General features: G+C 40.5%; 1 protein-coding gene across 4 annotated transcripts in view; it reads right to left on the minus strand.

The window, feature by feature from the left end:
* Positions 1–18631, minus strand: part of LOC144038086 (glutamate receptor ionotropic, NMDA 2C-like) — a 50940-nt gene that overhangs the window by 7417 nt on the left and 24892 nt on the right. For 3 of the 4 annotated variants that reach the window (XM_077550221.1, XM_077550219.1, XM_077550220.1), the window contains 10 exons: positions 12376–12441; positions 10737–10925; positions 10264–10604; positions 9540–9654; positions 7909–8120; positions 5800–5968; positions 3284–3437; positions 2959–3084; positions 2342–2571; positions 314–474 (listed from right to left, as the gene is read on the minus strand). In XM_077550221.1, the coding sequence (XP_077406347.1) occupies positions 314–474; positions 2342–2571; positions 2959–3084; positions 3284–3437; positions 5800–5968; positions 7909–8120; positions 9540–9654; positions 10264–10604; positions 10737–10925; positions 12376–12441 (1763 nt within the window). The remainder of the gene's footprint in view (positions 1–313; positions 475–2341; positions 2572–2958; positions 3085–3283; positions 3438–5799; positions 5969–7908; positions 8121–9539; positions 9655–10263; positions 10605–10736; positions 10926–12375; positions 12442–18631) is intronic. The other variant, XM_077550222.1, reaches the window with a different exon arrangement.

The following is an 18631-nucleotide window of genomic DNA, read 5'->3' on the forward strand; positions in this document are numbered from 1 at the left end:
CATTTTTTAAAATGGCATAAAAAATTCCTACATTTCCTACAAAATTCTCTCGAGAACATTGACCATGACATCAATCTGTCTTTTTACTCTCCCAAATATAGGCCATTGCCCCCCACTCCACTCCCACCCCCCCAAAAAAGACAGCACTTTGAAATACAAATGAAGCACTCAAAGTGATTGTCTTAATCTAAAAATATACCCTCCACATTCCTGAAATATGCGCTACTAAAAAAAAAAAAGTGTCATCAAACGAAGTGGCAAGAGGGCGAGTTAAAAATAAGTCTTTTGACAACAGAAAACACAAAGAGCGTACCCCGTTTTGAGGCTGTTGAGCGCCTCCTCCACCCCCTTCTGGTTGTACTTCGTCATGTGCATGTGCATGTCGGGATAGTTGCTGCGGATGTTGCGCTCGGTGCTGCCGTTCGGGACCGTCCCGAAGCGGAAGGGGGGGTAGTGCTCTTGCGGCTTCTGGAACTGCGGGGAGACCAAGGAGACGTGATGACGGGATGAGAGGAAGAAAAAGGAGGAGTGGGGAGGAAAGGAGAAGAAGGACTGACGAGAGGGACAGTGAAAAAAGAATAAGGAATGCGTGAGTAGTAAAAAGACATGTAAATGAGGAAGGGGGTGAAGTGAGGACTCAGAGGAAGAATGGAGGTGAAGACGAGGGGAGGAGGGGGAACGGATGAGGCACTTCTCACTTAAATCCAATTTTAGAAGCATATTTTCTTCGCCATCAAATCAGCCGCAAGATTCCACGACCGCCAAAACGTGTCTGTCGTTACTATCAACTAACTCATGTACCGAACAGCGTACGTACAAACTGACAAACTAACTAACTAATGAGTGAAATGAGCGAATAAAACAAAGAATCGTACGTATGAACTAACTGAACTTAAGAACAAACAAACCAACTAATGTATAAGCACACAAACAAACTGAAATGTAACTGAACTAACGGAAAAATAAAATGATTAAGCAATTAAGCGGACCAATGAACACTTCAACTTAATAATGGACTAACGACTAATTAACTTAACTAATAAGCAAACAAGCTATAAAAAAAAACAAAAAACTTACCAAATAACGAACTTGCAAAATAACTGGCTAACTAATGTAACAACTAACAAACAAACTAAAAGAAAAGAAAAGACTGGCTAAGTAAGTAATTGAGTAACTAACCAACAAACAAACATTGAATGGACTGAAAATTAGCTAAATTCCTAATTTACAGAGGAATGTAAAAACACCTAATGAACAAAGAAATGAATGAGCGTGCTATTTATAAACTAGCTAATTACAGCGATATTACATCGCGCAATTCTCATATTGATTCAATATGCAGCCGAATCGATTTTAAACATCAATTTTTGATGGAAATATTCAAGAAAATGTCTTACTTAGGGTTAGGATTCACACTTGAAGAATGTTTATATTAATGCAACATTAAGCCTTAAAATTTTATTTCAATGCTGTTCAAACTGATTGCAACCCATTTGTTCAATACAACAAATGGAGTTAAGTAACAAATGACTGAAACAAGTCAACCAACCAACTAACTAACTAACTAACTAACTAACTAACTAACTAACTAACTAACTAACAAGGTAGGCACTGTGCATTTTTACCATTTTTATCAACAAATGAAGTTAAGTAACAAATGACTGAAACAAGTCAACCAACCAACTAACTAACTAACTAACTAACCAACTAACTAACTAGGTAGGCACTGTGCATTTTTATCAACAAATTAAGTTAAGTAACAAATGACTGATACAAGTGAACCAACAACTAACTAACTAACAAGGTAGGCACTGTGCATTTTTATTTTTTTTATTTTTTATCAACAAATGAAGTTAAGTAACAAATGACTGATACAAGTAAACCAACAACTAACTAACTAACTAACAAGGTAGGCACTGCGCATTTTAAAACATTTTTAATCAACAAATGGAGTTAAGTAACAAATGACTGATACAAGTGAACCAACCAACTAACTAACTAACTAACTAACTAACTAACTAACTAACTAGCTAACTAACTAACTAACTAACTAACTAACTAACTAACTAACTAACAATGTTGGTGTCAAGCTTGGTAGCGCAAATCAAATTGGGCGCTTATGAGGAACAAAGGCGTTTCCTTATTGACCGCCGGTGACATTTTGCAATGTGTGTGTTTTTCTTGAAGCAAGATGAGGAATACAAGCACACGGGGCTGGAATATTGATGGACAAACACTCCTCACAAAAGTCCACAATTTGATCATGGTCGCTTATTGATTCTCTTGAGGCAGCCGCCGGGCTCCCCACCGGGCGCCTGAAAGGCCTCGGAGAAGCTCTCACCTTCTTGTCGGAGAGCCCCGAGACGGTGTCGATGTACTGCTCCTGGATCATAAAGGCGGCCAGGTTGGCGGTGTACGAGGCCAGGAAGATGACGGCGAAGAAAGCCCAGATCAGCACCATGATCTTGCTGGTGGTGCCCTTGGGGTTCTCGATGGGCACAGAGTTGTTGAACACGATGCCCCACAGCAGCCACACCGATTTACCGATGGTGAAGGTGGGGCCGCCCGGAGCTGCACACCAAGATGGAGGAGAAGGCAGAGGGAATTCAAGGAATCTATAAAGTACAGACCCTCTTCTAGGCAAAAAATTCATCTGCATCTCTCCACTTTACGTCTTTCCTTTTTTTGTTGCAAGCTTCCGAAAAAAAATGTTGTCTCACAATTTCCATCACACCACAAGCTGAGCGGTAGCCGGCGCCATAATCCATCTTACCTTCGATTAGCGTGCTGACGAACGCTAATTAAAAAACGAGAAAGTGACCTTTCAGACCCGTGGAACCGTGCACACTCTGCCAGAAGTGCATGCTGGGATTGATTAGCTGCAGCCTGGGACGCCGACCCCGGCTCAGGCATGCAATCGGAGGTTAGCCGGACAAGGTTGTTTTGTCCAAAACTCACCTTTGGCGCTCACCAAGCTGCGGTTGTACCCGACGGGACTGAAGTACTCGAACACAAAGACCGTCACGGCCACTACCGTCAAGCACATGACGAACATCATGACCCACACGGCTGGACTGTACGGCTCTGCGGGAGGAGACAAGCGTCAGCAGGCATGAATGCGTTTCGCAATTTGTTTTTAGAGAGGGAGCGCGTGGCAGGGGATTTAGTTGTAGGCTCCAGCTAGCGGCGGGATAAAAGCTTAATAGAAAGTTTTCCCGGGGAGGCGGCGGAGAAAAAGTAGGCCATCCCGGGAGAAAGCGGGAGGAGCCGTCGACGTGCTCACCGAGGAAGGCGGACGGGGAGACGGTGCCGTTGCTGCGGGCCACCATGACGCTGATTCCCGTCTCCACGAACGGCACGGAGAAGTCGATGATCTCGGAGCGCTCCTCGTTGATGGTGAGCGAGCCGATGGCCATGTCGGCGCGTCTGTAAACAACCTGGAAAGACGCGGTCAGGACTTACTCTTTTGGTCAGTCATTTTTGTTCTGTACTGTACTGCATTCTAAATCTGCAAAGAATTATTAGGCCTACTCACATCTGCCATCTAGTGGTAAATGGTGATATTACAACTTACTTATTTACTTTTTTCCCCCCGTTTCCGCATTTTCACCCGTATTTCATCGCAAAACATATATTGAATGTTATCAGCATTTTTTTAAGAATTGTTTTGGCTTTGTAAAAAAATATTTATATATAATTGGGGTTTTTTTGTCTTTCTTTTTGTATTTCTTTTTTTAAATTAAATTCAAATTAGATAAAAAAAAAAATATATACTATATATATAAGATGTTTGGGGGGCTTTGTTAAAAATGTGTCCCCAAATTTTTATTTTTAGTAAATAAATAAATAAATTAATTAATATAAAAAAATAAACGTATATCAAATGTTGTCAGCATTTTTTATTTTTTGGGGGGCTTTGTCAAAAAATAATAATAATCTTTTTCGTCCCCCAAATTTTCTTTTTTAATTTTAAATGAATAATAATAATATAATCAACTATTATTATTTTTTGGCTTTGTATATATTTAAATTACATTTAAATTAGATTTAAAACAAAAAACGTATATCAAATGTTATTAGCGGGGTTTTTTAAAAATAATTTTTGAGGTTTGCAAAAAAAACAAAAACATATATATTTATTTTAAAATTTTCAAGGGTCCACTCAGCAACCCACCAGTTGCCAGGAGTTGGTCATGTCACTTAAAATGATTTGGTAGTTTTAAATACCTAATATTACACATAGCAGTGAATATCATTTACTTGTCATTGGTCAGTCAGCATGTCAATCATTACAAGAAAGGCCTGTGATTGGTTGATAATGTCATTTACGCCTCCTAAACAGTCTCCAGTACTTCTCATTGGTCTACACGTGCAATTATATTCAGCCCCACTTGCAATATGTGGGACAAGTATTTTCAGAAAAGCAGCGACTTTTCAGCGAGGAATCATTTTGTGACCACAGAATACACACACACACGCGCACACAAACAGCCTACACGCATATACACAAACTGGGAGCAGATGCACATGCAAGGCTCCTCTCTAGAAAAACACCTGCTCGCGCCGCCTCGCTCTCACATGCAGCTGTTTGATGCGGCCCATACACGTGTGTGTGCAAGTGTGTGTATGCGGCACCATGTGTGTGTGTGTGTGTGTGTGCACGCTGTCACACCACTGACCCACTTTAGAGTCCATCAAAGAGACGACGCTGCAGCGAGGCAGGTGTCTATTGGGAGCCTTTCAGCGTTAATAGCGTGGAGGAAGACAACATAACGCATATATTAGAAGTTCATTATCGATTGGTTCCATCTCGAAGTGTGAAAACCTTCATTCGCCGTGCCTGACATCAAGGAAGATGTATGTTTTTTTTCTGTAAAATGTTTACAATTGGAAGTGCTGGACAAAGATGAATGATGTTAATAAAAATCTGTCGATTGAAAATGTTCACTCAGTAGAAACATCTCATCGCCTGACATCAGTTTTACAGATTGACAGGAAATTGGGCGGATTTGTCTACCTTGACAAGATGCACAAAAAAAGTTTCAAGGACACATGCCCGAGAAAGAGAACAGGAAGGCGGCCATTTTAGTTTGAAGTTGCCATGTTGTGCAAATTCTAGTTATCAAGGATTGATCCATCCATCCATGAAAATTGCCCATATAAACCAAAATCGGAAGAAAATAATAAAAAAATAATAATAATAAAAAATAAAAAAATAAAAAAGGAAGAAAATAATCTTGGGAAATCTTTTTTTTGCCATCTCATATAGTTAAGCTAGATGTCAAATTTGGACGATCATTTTAAGGATTCAACTTCAAATAAATGATGGTGCAAGGCCCCCATTATAATTGTATTACAGATTTACGAGTTTCACCAATCGGCACACAATTGAATGGGTACGTCAGTCTGAACAGGATGTACGAAAAAGTCCTTTCAAACCCGTTCATTGCTTTAATCCATATTTTGTTTGTTACTGTCCATAAGAGGCCAATCAAACGTCACTATTCATTGTTCAAACTGGCTGATAAACGCTTTTCAACAACGTCAAAAAGCTGTTTTGTCACTTCAAAGAATATGAAACTTCTCCCGAACGGCAGCTTTCGAGTCTGGAGACGGTAACTTGTGACTGGAAGCAAATCACAACAAGCAAAACGCTTGTTTTCCCCGCAGGTGAAAGCGCAACAACACTGGAGGAACCTGCGGCAAATGTTTTTGTTCGCAGAATCGTCAACTTTAGAAGTCACCGCGAAACTTTTCTCTGTCTCTCTTTGACGCCACTTTCAAAATGAGACCACTTACCTCGCCAATCATACCGTTCCAAATGCCGCGCACCAGCTTGCCGTGCTTGCCGTTGGTGACCAGGTAGAGGTCGTAGGAGAATTTGATGGTGCGGGAGAGTTTTTTCAGGATGTCGATGCAGAAGCCCTTGCAGCACAGTTTGGTGTAGGATTCCGAGTGGCCAATGATGCTAAGGGGCAAAAAAAAGAAAGAAGAGATTTTAGAAGGAATGAAGAAAAGCCGGCAACATACAAAATAAAAAAATACAAAAAAAAAGAAAGAACAGAGAGCAATGATGATGACATGTCAAATTGGTAAAATTACCGAATGAACAATACCAAGCTCTCCAGAAAAAAAAAAAGAAGACGAAAAAAAAGAAAAGCCAAAATAGTAAGATGTGCTCTGCTTACACAAACGTCATGGCTATGAGCCGAGTGGAGCGGCAGGCACAAAGGATGTAGTGCAGAAAATATGGATATTAAAATCTCCAAGAATAAAAACTCTTGTCATGTTTGGTTTAGGCGACAGATACAAGCTTGTAAAATTCTTGTCTGAAACCTGACACCATTTTTGGAGGCCTTCAGATGGTCACAAAATCACGTGGAAATATTACTTAGTGAAACTGAAGAGCAACATAAAATGATGTCGTGAAAATACAGGAAGGCCACCACCAAGGCCAGAAATGTGTGTGATGATGCAGAAATCTAAACTTTTATTAGTATGGATAATGTTGTTTTTAACCTTTATTCAATACAATTATCATAACATTTTATTCTCTTCACTTTTTTACAGTGCAAAAATTCCATTGCCCAGTAACCAAGAGGTCGGGGGTTCGAATCCCACCTCCGACAGTACATTGCACATATATATATGTATATATATATACATATAAGTGATATAAATGTATACCAACTGACTATCATATCAGGAAATGCATTATAATTTCTCTGAAACCTTAGACAGATTGCAGTTCAAGTTATCTTTTTATTTTTTATCTTTTTATTTTTGTCATTTAACTACAATTGAAAAAAATAAATAATTTTCACATAATTTATCTTACTTCATAAGCACATGCATTCAAATCTTAGCATTCAGTTTTCCCACGCAATTTCTCCAGAAATTGCACTTAGTCTAGTTCATAGAAGTCAGTAAATTGTGAAGTATAAATTATGTATTAGCAAGAGGGCGGACATGACTGAGTTTAGTTGATTGTGTGGGTAGAGCAGACGTAACAAAATTGATGATGGTGAGGTTCTTATTTTGTGAAGATTGAGTGTTAGCGGGTCTTTTTTTGCACCATTATTATCTCCGCATTTAAAAAGTCCAATTCAATATTCATGGACTTGACTGTATATAAATGATTGATTAATTGGAGACGTTTGTGAAAAAAAATGGTAATCTAAAAATTTTTTTGACAAGAAGAGAAAGAATGGCGCAGTGGCTGTGGAAAAAGTAGCGGGCGTTTCGAAAGCATTTCCTCACCCAATCTAATCACTTTCACCCTGAGGACGGAGGGTAGCGAGTAGGCGAGTAACTAATTGATTAAACGTTAAAAGAAGTCTAATAAAAAAAAAAAACGTCAAGTGGTAAATTGGCCCTCGTGCGTTTGTTGGAGATGCTGGCAGCAGCTCTGACAATCGCCGCATCAATTAATTGCGGTGGGTAGTGGAGACCACCTGGCATCATTATACATGCTAACACGCACACACACTTGAATCAGCACACGTGCGGTCCAGCAAAAGTCCTTGGAGGATTGCAACAAGCCTCACGGGTGATCCTCGCCAAAATGGCCACAACGGAACACAAAAGGCAGCTAAAAGGAGGGAACGTGAACGACGATGATAATCAAACCACTTGAGGCCTCAAACCTCTAAAACCTTCAACCTTAAAATAAAAATGTCTGGCGCGCTGACTCCTAAGCGGCACAAGTTCTCCAAACGAGAGCTCAGTGCATGCCATTTGCATAAAATTGCCAAATTTAGATTCGGCTCGCGAGCTTTTTGATCAGTGAAACAAACAAGTGAGCTCGACGGCTCACACTTGACCTTGCAAACAAACAAAACATCATCTCATCTCAGCGTCTGGTGACACGGTTTTAGAAATGAGCGGCGAGTCCGCGTCTGCGTGTACCTTTCCGAGTGATTGGACTGGCGCCTGCAGGGCACCGTGTTGCGGATGCATGTGCCCGTGCCGGGGTCCACGTTCTCCACTATGACGAAGGGGTGCTCCTCCAGCGTGGCCACGGTCAAGTGGCGGTCATCGGTCACATGCTCCAGGAAGTTGCCGTAACGTGGCCAGACGGGGTAGCGCACCTGCAGGATGCCGCGGCCGTAGGTGCCCACCTGGGGGAGGGAGCTGACAGTTTAGTGGGCGGTTCCGATTAACTGATGTAAACAAAATGAGCAATACGACTACAGCTAGCTTAATATTAGCGTGTGTATTGGTAGAATACATGGGGAGTGATTATTTCTGCTTAACAAATCCAATAAGGCGGCTTCATCTGCTGGATCTAGTGGGGCAACATCCCATTTGCCCCTAATGCAAAATACCGACTGGGTCCTTATGATTGAAGGAGTAGGCTAATCCGACTAAAACTAGCTAAATTCATGCTAGCTAGTCGACAACGTTTAGTGAATTCAATCTGGTTGCTTGTTGCTGGGCAGAATAAAAGGGGCAAAATTATTTCTGCACCTCAAAGCCGACAATGAAATTGTCATGGAAAAGTCGTGAAAAAAAGGAAATGACACACACGTGGGAGATATGTTCATACACACACACACACGCTAGCAGCTAGTCGGCAGCGGTTCTAGAGGGTCCGGTGACATTGATGAATGAGGTTGCCTCCAAAGCGGAAATAAACTATTTCAAGTGCAGCTGAGATTACGTTTTACACTGGGGAGGGTTTTACTATATATACACATTGTTGTGTGATTTTGTCCAAGAATAACACAACAAAAACCAACAATAATATGATACCTGATAGGCTAATGTAAAGCTAAGTTAATGCTAGATAGAGAGCTAGCTCACTGAATTTGTTAGCTTATATAATATGTCAGTCAAGAGAAGAACGATGAAATTTGGGGGGCCAATCGGGAAATATAAATAAAAGAGAAAGCAGGAAACAAATTAATTAGCATTAGCGTCTTTTGCCATTAGCATGAATTCATATAAAATAGTTCATCGAACTTGTCAGCTGCATTTAAAACAAATTAGACCATCAAATAAATACAAAAACAAAACAAACACCAAGCAGGAAATTATTAGTTAGCATTAGCGTTACCATCCCCAACGTCTTGGCATGATTATGACACTTTTAAGTCAGGCCAACATAAGCAGGCTAGCTTCCTAACCGGCAAACAAAACAACAACTGTATTATACTCATCATTTTAAATTGTATTTTTCGCAGACCATCAAATAAATACAAATAGTTTTTTCTTGCACCCAGCAGGAAACTCTTAGCATTAGCATTAGCAATACCATCCCCCAACCTATTGGCATGATTATGACACGTTTAAGTAAATTTTTGAGGCTAAAACTAGCCGTCTAGCTTCCAAACCAGCAAACAAAACAACATATGCTGCATTGTACTCATTGTTGTTTCCCCCCGAATACGTTTGGCGTCTTTGCTATTATTGTGACATGAATAATACGTTCAAAACGCATAACGCACATTAGCGTAACAACCATCTGCAGAGATAATGTCTTGTCAGGAAGTTGCGAGATTTATGAGGACAAACACAAATTTCTGCCACACACATACCTTGTCCCACACTCTTTCTCGGTCCAGTGCGATGATAACCATAGATGGGTTGGAGAGGAAGCCCCTGCTGTTGAACGACAGGTCCCTCCTTTCCCACGTCACATTCAGCATGTGCCTACAAAAAGTCACGGCGGGGAGAAAAAAAAACAAAGAGAGTCTTGTTTCCAATCAAGAAACTTTTACCACATCGCACGAGGGAATTTGCATATTCATTTGTACGCTCGCAATCATCACTTTCTAATTAAACCTGCAGCTCCCCCAGGAGGCTTCAATCTAATGCTGAGTGAGTCATTAGGGGATGATAGGAGGCCGGCAGTGTTGTTCCGACTGGGGCGAGTTCTGCCGTTTGTTATACGCCGTACGTACTATGCGATACGGTCGTGACAGATTGGCTTGTGAATAATAAATCAAGGTTAATTTGCATGTCAGGCCTCAGGCAAGATGCACAGAATGACTCGCAGGGGTTAAAAAACACACACATACAAAGATGATTAATGAGTTGGGAAAAGTAAAAGTGTAATAATTAAAGCTGGTTTGGTCAAGTTAGGTCATGCTCCACCAAGGAAAGGCAAAAATGAAAGCGGTTCACAATTTTACAGGGAATACAAAAATAACTTTGGGCGATGAGCCATATGCTGCTTCACCAAGTCTCAAGACATGAGGAACTTAGCAGACTTCTAAAGTAACTTCGTCAAAGTGTTGCGCAGGGAATTCCAAAGCGTACCTGAAGAGCGTGTTGTTTCCGGAGTGCTTGGCGGGCTTGCTGCAGTCGGCGTGCCCTTCGGGGATGAAGCCGTGCTGCTTTTTGAAGCTCTCGGCTCCCTTGGCCACGATGGCGACGCCCTCGCGCACCCGCTGCCGCAAGCTCTTGCGCCACTGCTCCGTGATGACGCCGATGACGCCCACGGGGAAGCTGGCGGGCGGCGGCACCTCGGGGTTGCCCACAGCCGAGCTGGGCAGGATCCAGATGTAGCCCGGTCCCACCAGGCCCACCTCAAAGGCCTGGCGGAAGAGAAAGTGCGCCTCCTCGAAGGAGCAGTACACCAGCAGGACCTGGGAGTCCACCTAAGGATAACGTAGGTTTCAAATTATAGGGTCATGTCAATACAGTGACATCAGACATCAGTATTAGCTTTTTTTCTTTAGAAAGAAAAATAAAAAAAATAAAATAAAAAAAGACAGGGTTAGGGTTAGTACCTGCTGCAGAATGCGCCTGGTCCTCATATCGTTGGCCCCAACGGACATCTCCATGGTTAGAACGTCCTGGAGGTCCCACATGAAATACGATGTATCCGTGTAGGCCTGAACGATGTCCACGAAGGTGTCGTAGCCCGGCAGCAGGCTGGTGATGATGGCAAACTCACCCCAGTCGTATTCCTCCATGATCTAACAGTCAAGTTAAGGATGAAAAAAAAATGTCATAACTTGAAGAAAATTGAAAATTGAAGAAGACAATGTTTTTGGTTGAGATCAAAAACGGCAAATTTGAGCAGGATGCGAATAAGACTGTAACCCAAAGGAATCCATCAGGCACCTCAACATACCTATTTGAGAAGCCGATATTTTGCCATCATAGGCCTAAATCGTTAAGGGAAATCAACCAATTTTTTTTCACAATAACATGTTCTATGCAGCCCTTGTGTTAGTGGAATATGAGTTAATCAGAAAAAATCTGACATTTTTAATCCATCTCAGGGGGCGGCCATTTTGCCACGAGCTGTCGATTGAAGACGACATCAATGTTGCTCAGGTCTCTGGTTACAACCAATCACAGCTCAGCTTCAGAAAACAGGTTGCCTAAGCCCTAAGCAACATGTCATCTTCAGTCGACAGCAAATGGCAAAATGGCCGCCCCCTGGGATGGAGAAAAATAGCTGGACTTTTCTTCATAACTCTTATTCCACAAATGTAATATTAATCAGAATGTCATGTTTAGACTAGTGAGGTCACATATAACATTATTGTCAAGAAATGTTTAAGGTTGACTTCCACTTTAAGTAGCATGTAAGTCCAAAAGAAAGTCACTCAAGTAACCATTTACCACAGAAAAACAAGCCGAGTACCTCAAAGTTTTTGATAATCCGATTATCACCTTTCAAATTTTCTTCTTTGGGTTCTTGATGCAAAAAAAAAAGAATGTGGATGTATGTATGTATGACTGGACCCCATTTCGATTGAAGTTTATGTGTAGCTGATGGCGAGTTAGCTTAGCTTAGCGTGACAGGAAACACAACAAAACCTTGACTAGGACAAGTTCACATTTAAATGCCAAACATCTTGAAAACAAAAAAATCTATTTAGTCTTAGCTTTGAGCAGCCAGTTTGTTTTGATACGTTACAAAATACAAAAAATCTACAAAAATTACAATTGCACTACTTTGAAATTTTGATGAAATCCAAGTTAGCTTATCTTAGCATCATGCGAGTTGTCTTTGAAGAGGTTCTTCGAGAAGATCGTTTTACAACCTTGAAAAAGACTTTGAGGTCACTTGGTTGATGCTAAGCTAATATGTAGTAGCCAGACATTTGCTGCAGAGGATGTATACAGCAGACGATGAAGAATGAAAAGTACCAGTAATCGGAATTATCGCCATTAATCATGCCATTAGATCCCCAAACGGCAGCGAAGGTCATAATCGACTAATCCTTTGAGACGTCTCACAAGTAAATCTGTGCTCATTTGTAATCACAACTTAAATCTGAATCCTCTGGCCTATTTTCCGGACATCTGCATACGTCACTAATCACAAATTAATCGTCCGATTAAAGACATCAGGTTTGACCATTTGGCGGGACAAGCCCGTTGATTCCTCTATTTGGGGCTTGGATAGCATACCTTGAACATGCAGAGGACCTGCTGCTCCAGGGACGCGCCCATCTGCAGGAACAAGGATCCCTCCGCCTGCCAAGACAACCAAGGAGTTTTCTTTCCTGGTAATTATATTTGAAATGAAAAATATTTCTACAAAACATTTTCATTAACTTAAAAAAAAAAAAAAAAAAAAGAAGCTCTTTCTTACACATTGCTTTTTGTACAAAGTCTTGCTGAACACAATGACGTTTGACATTTTATGTATGCTCATTAAGTTTCTGTGTTTGCTCTCAAGTGTGTGAACTAGCTGCTCCCTTTCTGTCACGATCTGGCATGTGTGTTAGCATTCGTTAGCATATCATCTGTGCATGTGTGTGTGTGTTAGCATACATTAGCATATCTCCTCATACAAGATGGGACGTGATCTTTACAACAGCATATGCACTGATTTTTGTTATTCTTGTGCCAAACCTCAACGATACACACAGTAATGAGGTACATGTTATGAAATATATTCAGCATGAAACAAATAGGATTGAAAGGATGAAAGCCCAGAAACATAGATTGAGTGGTTGGTTGAGAAAGTGATACATGTCAGACTGGATATACTGTATACTTTCTGCAATTTAAAAAATCTGTTGAGATGATGTTCTTCGAAAAGCTAGTTAGTTTGTGGAATCCCTTCAAAATCCAAATATTACTTCGATGAGTCTAATAATGAAGACGTTGTTATCGGGTCAAATGTTTTGGTACATTTCCAGGACACCGAAATAAAGTAAAGCTCTGGGTGAAGCTATGCAGTTGCCCGCGTAGTCCATCCAGGGCATAGCACATGTCTGCTATGTGCTTATAAATAACTGCTATGGTGCTCTTAGATCATGAATCAAAACATGAACGTTTTGCTTTAAAACCACATATGACATTTTTCGTCAAAGCATTCCGATGCGATTTGTAACATTTGGGAGATCTGAAGGAGCCTGTGATGTAAGCAGGGGCAAGAAATATGAATGCAAAATATTCACAATCTGATTTGATAGCTGCTGCAAGAAGGCTCCGGAATGAAGTAATATTGTATCTATTTTAACCAGCAGCACTACAATCCTTACATCTACAAGATGCCTTGTCACACGTGTTCGCCGACAAAAAAGTAGCGAGGGCGGAAACACGTAGTGTTAAACTGTCAAAGCGCCTTTTGGGAGCTGACTCCCGGGGGCTCGTCTCCTAGGGCGAAGAGCTGTCATCTCCCAACCCCCCCCACCCTTGAGAGCTGTGAGCCTCAGGAATAGCGAAAGAGTATCACAGCCAGACTCGCCGTCATTCAATTTAATCTCAGTCTGGGGTTGCTCGGGCTTCGCCCCGGGAGGCTGCGGTGCTGCCGCGACACAGAGCGAGACTTAAAAATAGCGCGCAAAGCGTGTCCGCCTGTCACAAAAAGCAGGAGAAAAAAAAAAATCACAACAGGGACTTGGTGCTTGATAGTGACAAGATTCATTACTTTAAGAAGCATTATTAACCTCCAAATCGGAGGTCACGTTGACCCTACGTCCACGCCTTAATACTAAACCAAGTTGCTAGCATTCTATGCTAGGCACACACAACAAAATGTTGGATTCCAAGTATGCAACGGCAATTATATCAAATGAGGCTTTAAAATTCAAGCGGATAAATGTGTTGAAGTTGAAACCCCACCCCACTGCTTCAACCACCTCATAAAAATATCAGAAAAAAATGAAATGGCGAAAAAACATGAAGGCTATATCCACAATTGAGCGCAGGAGACTCCGCCACAAATGCCTACCAAGGAAACTAGGAAAACACAAACGAAACGGCAGAACAGGAACATGACACCTTGTGCTCCGCTTTATGCCGCCAACACCTTGGAGTGGTCACAAAGACGTAATTAGCAGTCCCACGGGAGCGCATGCTAACATGATAGGCCGACCGCAGCCTTGGCAGCAGCGCACCTGCGCCATGTGAGCCGAGTGGCGGCAGTCTGGACCTCACCTCTATCCCTACCATATCTCTAACCGAAGCTAACCCAAAACTTAACACTAACATTACGCTCGCATTATGCTAAACATACCTTAGCGCTAACCATAATAACAAATGTAACTGTAACCCAAACTTTACCCTATCCTTACCCTGCTTTATTAACTCATTCACTGCCATTGACGGCTATAGACGTCAAAAAATCATTTTAAATATTTCTATTAGTTAAATTTTTATTTTTTTTTTACTTTTGTTAACATGAGTATGAAAACCTAGAAAAAATTGTACACTTCAAACAGATATAAAATTTGTGATTAATCGTGAGTTAACTAGTGAAGTGATGCGATTAATTACGATTACTAATATTAATTGCCTGACGACCCAAATTTTTAATAATCTTTTATTTTCTTTTTTTTAATGTTTTTTTTTTTTTAAAGAATAAAAGGATTATCAAAAAAATAGGGGCGTCAGGTGATTACATTTTTTAATTGTAATTAATCACATGACTTCATTAACTCATTCACTGCCATTGACGGCTAAAGACGTCAAAAAATCATTTTAAATATTTCTATTAGTTTAATTTTTTTTTTTTTACTTTTGTTAACATGAGTATGAAAACCTAGAAAAAAATTGTACACTTCAAACAGATAAAATTTGTGATTAATCGTGAGTTAACTAGTGAAGTCATGCGATTAATTACGATTACTAATATTAATTGCCTGACGACCCTAATTTTTAATAATCTTTTCTTTTATTTTTTTAATCTTTTTTTTTTAAAGAATAAAAGGATTATCAAAAAATTAGGGGCGTCAGGTGATTACATTTTTTAATTGTAATTAATCACATGACTTCACTAGTTAACTCACGATTAATCACAATTTTTTTGCATCGATTCTAAAAATTCTAGGTTTTCTTAATCTTGCTAATAAAAGTAGAAAAAAAAACGTTAAACTATTACAAATAGTTCAAATGAATTTACAGTATGGCAGTGAATGGGTTAAGAGGTTTTCTTGAAAAAATTCTTTACCACCACACTATTATTTCGATGAAGGCGTTCACTGGAGGTCTTCATTCCAGTTGTCGAATATTTGATACGACTCTTGTTTAGATCTCATTCCATCGTGAAAGCGTATTTAATGTGTGTGCATACAGTTTTCCCACGTGCGTCGTTGCAGCTGCAATCAAGCTGCCGCGCAGCACTGTAAGCGTCAAAGCAGGTCGGCTAACTCAAGTTGACAGTGTGCAGCACGGCCAATTTGCCAACCTCAATTTTTTTTGTTGGTTTGTATACAAACATCACACCAAGAGCAATTGCAGTCGTCAGCGATGATTAAGTCGGAAATAAAGCAGACTGACGGCTTTACGCGCTGGCGAAGAGCAAAGTGGCTTTTATGCATGCACGTGATTCATGTTAGAGGCCAAGAGAGCGTAGCGCTTGTGTCTTTGAGCATTTGTTACAATTTGAGGCCTGCCGGCACCAGATTATCAGTTTGCTGCACTCTTGGACCACAAGTGATGAAATCGGTCCCACCGGATCACACTGCCGTTTCCTTTTTTAGGGTTCATTCATTTATTTTTAACGGGACAGTTTGACCTGCTTTCTCCGTTTGTTTTTCTGATCGCTTACTTCTGGCCTCTTCCGAAAAGGAGGCCAACCCTTCCGAAGCCCAGCGGTCGTCCAGCCGTGAAAAGTGCTATTTTTTTTTCTTTTTTTTACCGGGAATGAAACTTCATTAATTAATGCCAGCTCGCCTACAGTCTTCAACTCGTTGGCTCGATAATTTGACAGAGGCTGCATGCGGCCAAATGTGGCCCAGAATGTGACACCTTGCCACCACTTGTTTGCTAAGGCATGGCTTCTTCAGAATTTCACAAACATCAAATTTAATGTCTTTGCGTGAAACAGGGCTGAATTTTAATAAATAAATAAATTAATTAATTAATTAACTAATTAATTAAAATAAATACATGAATGAATGAATGAATGAATGAATAAAACAGCTATGTAAAAAAAAATATGAAAAGATGAATGAATAAATGAATGAATGATTAAATAAATACATAAATAAATAATTAAATAAATAAATCGGCTATGTAAATAAATAAATAAATACAACTTTCAGGTGTACATAAACCATACTAATTTTTGAGTATGAGAAAGTCTTTGAAACTCTAAATTAGGCTTGAAACCTTACTTTGAAACCCTAATCTTTGCTTGAAAAGCTAATTCGAAAAGCAAACTCGGGTTTGAACCCTTAATTTTAAAACACCACTAACCTTGGCTTGGAACCCTGACGTTTGTTTAAAACCATACACCAGGCTTCAAACCTTAGCCTAATTCCAAACACTGGTTTGAAACTCTAACACTGGCTTGAAACCATCACCCAGACTTGAAATCTTACTGTGAAAGCCAAATTCTGACTTGAAACCCTAATTTAAATTATTGAAACCCCACTTGAAGCCCTAATTTGAAACCCTACTCTGGAACTATAATTCTGGCTTAAATTCTCTACCTCTAACCCAACAATGAAACCCTAGCCCTCATTTTAAACCCTATCACTGGTTTGAAGCCTTCACCCATGGATTGAGCCTCCAATTTTAAACCTTAATCGTAGCAAAAACTACTTTGAAATCCTAACTTGAAACCCAAATTTAAACCATGCTTTAAATCCAACTTTAGATTTGTTTTTACATTTAGTCTATCAGATGACACTACAATTTTACCCCTCATTCAAAGCATGCAGTAAGTAATATTGAACACCTTTTGCATCATCTGATAGACTGAAGCTGAAACCAGGCTTTAAGTCCAAATTTTTATATTCAAAATATTCAGATAACGCTACTATTTTCCCCTCATTCAAAGCATGCAAAAAGTGTGACATATTACTGCATCACCATTCAAAACATGCAAAAGGTTCAAAATATAGTCCTAGTTTAGGCTTCAGTCCATCATATGACACTACTATTTTACTCTCATTCAAAGCATGCAAACGGTGTGAAAACTTACTGCATGCTTTGAATGAGGGGGGAAATAGCAAGTCCAACTTTGACATAACTTACAGGTATGTCAAAATGGCAATTTTGCTTTTTATACAGCCCTCAAAATTGGACCTTCCTGATTGTACCCAATAAAGTATCTGTTGAGTGTTCAAGCATTCGTAATGGGAATGACGCACGCCACATCTGGATGCAGCCCACACACACATGTACATTTACAAACGACGGATGTGGGGGCCGGGGCGAGACTGCCGCTTCTTTTTCCGACACCATCGAAGACGTTCGTCATAGCGGGTATTGATAATCAAGCGCCATTGAGGCGAGGAGAATCAGCCCTTCCACCTGCACTATTGTGTCTGACACACGCTTTTTCCATTCAGTGCTGAAAAGACATTTGAATACTGAACGAATGTTACAAAGCGGCTGCGTTAAATGGATATAAGGGGAGGGGGGGGGAAGCTGCGTTTTGGGAGTTTTGGGGTGACGGATAAGAGCTGTGGGGGAGCCAAAGCCTCATGAAGGGTCTCATTAAGGCTTTTAATGGGGTCCTGCAGCTCGGAAGGGGTGTGGGGGTGCGAGGGGGGGGGGGGCAAACGCTTTCTTAATCAAATTCTACACACCAGAGGCATTTACACGTGGGCAAGAAAGGAATTGCATTAAATACCATGCAAATATTATACATGTAGAATTTTAAATGTCATGTAAATATCATATCAAGGTCCACCTAAAAAAAAATACTCAGCCCTCCAACAATAAAATAAAGAGCATTAATCCGGACTGGACATTGTCTGAAACCATAAACTCTGAAACCCTAAGACTAGTTTCAATCCCTAATGCAGACTCCAAGTGCGGATGGGCAAGGCAGCCGACTCATAACCGCTTCTTCCACTGTATGCTATTAATGTGTGCGTGAGTGTTTGTGCGCGTCTACATGTGAGAGCGCAAGCTAAAAATACAAGGTGTTGATGACGGCGCTTACACAAAGAAATAAAGACGTGCGAATAGATGAAGACTTGCTTCCCTTTAAAAGCCGAGCGAGAACAATAAAAGACTTGAACGTTGTGTCAGGTCTCTCGCCTTCATCCACCTTAAAATGATCTCACGCTAGCAAATGATTGACGGAAGGCTTCTTCAACATTGTTTCCCCCCTCCCAGCGCCTTGTCCTTCTTCTTCTTCTTCTTCTTCTTCTTCTTCTATTTCTTCTTCTTCAAGCATCCGCAGATAAGAGGAGCTGAATCAGGTCAAAAGCTGCTATCAAACTGAGAGGCGCCTTAAAACCACCGAATGGCTTCA

This window comes from Vanacampus margaritifer, chromosome 18, assembly GCF_051991255.1.
Source record: "Vanacampus margaritifer isolate UIUO_Vmar chromosome 18, RoL_Vmar_1.0, whole genome shotgun sequence".
Taxonomy (NCBI): Eukaryota; Metazoa; Chordata; class Actinopteri; order Syngnathiformes; family Syngnathidae; genus Vanacampus; species Vanacampus margaritifer.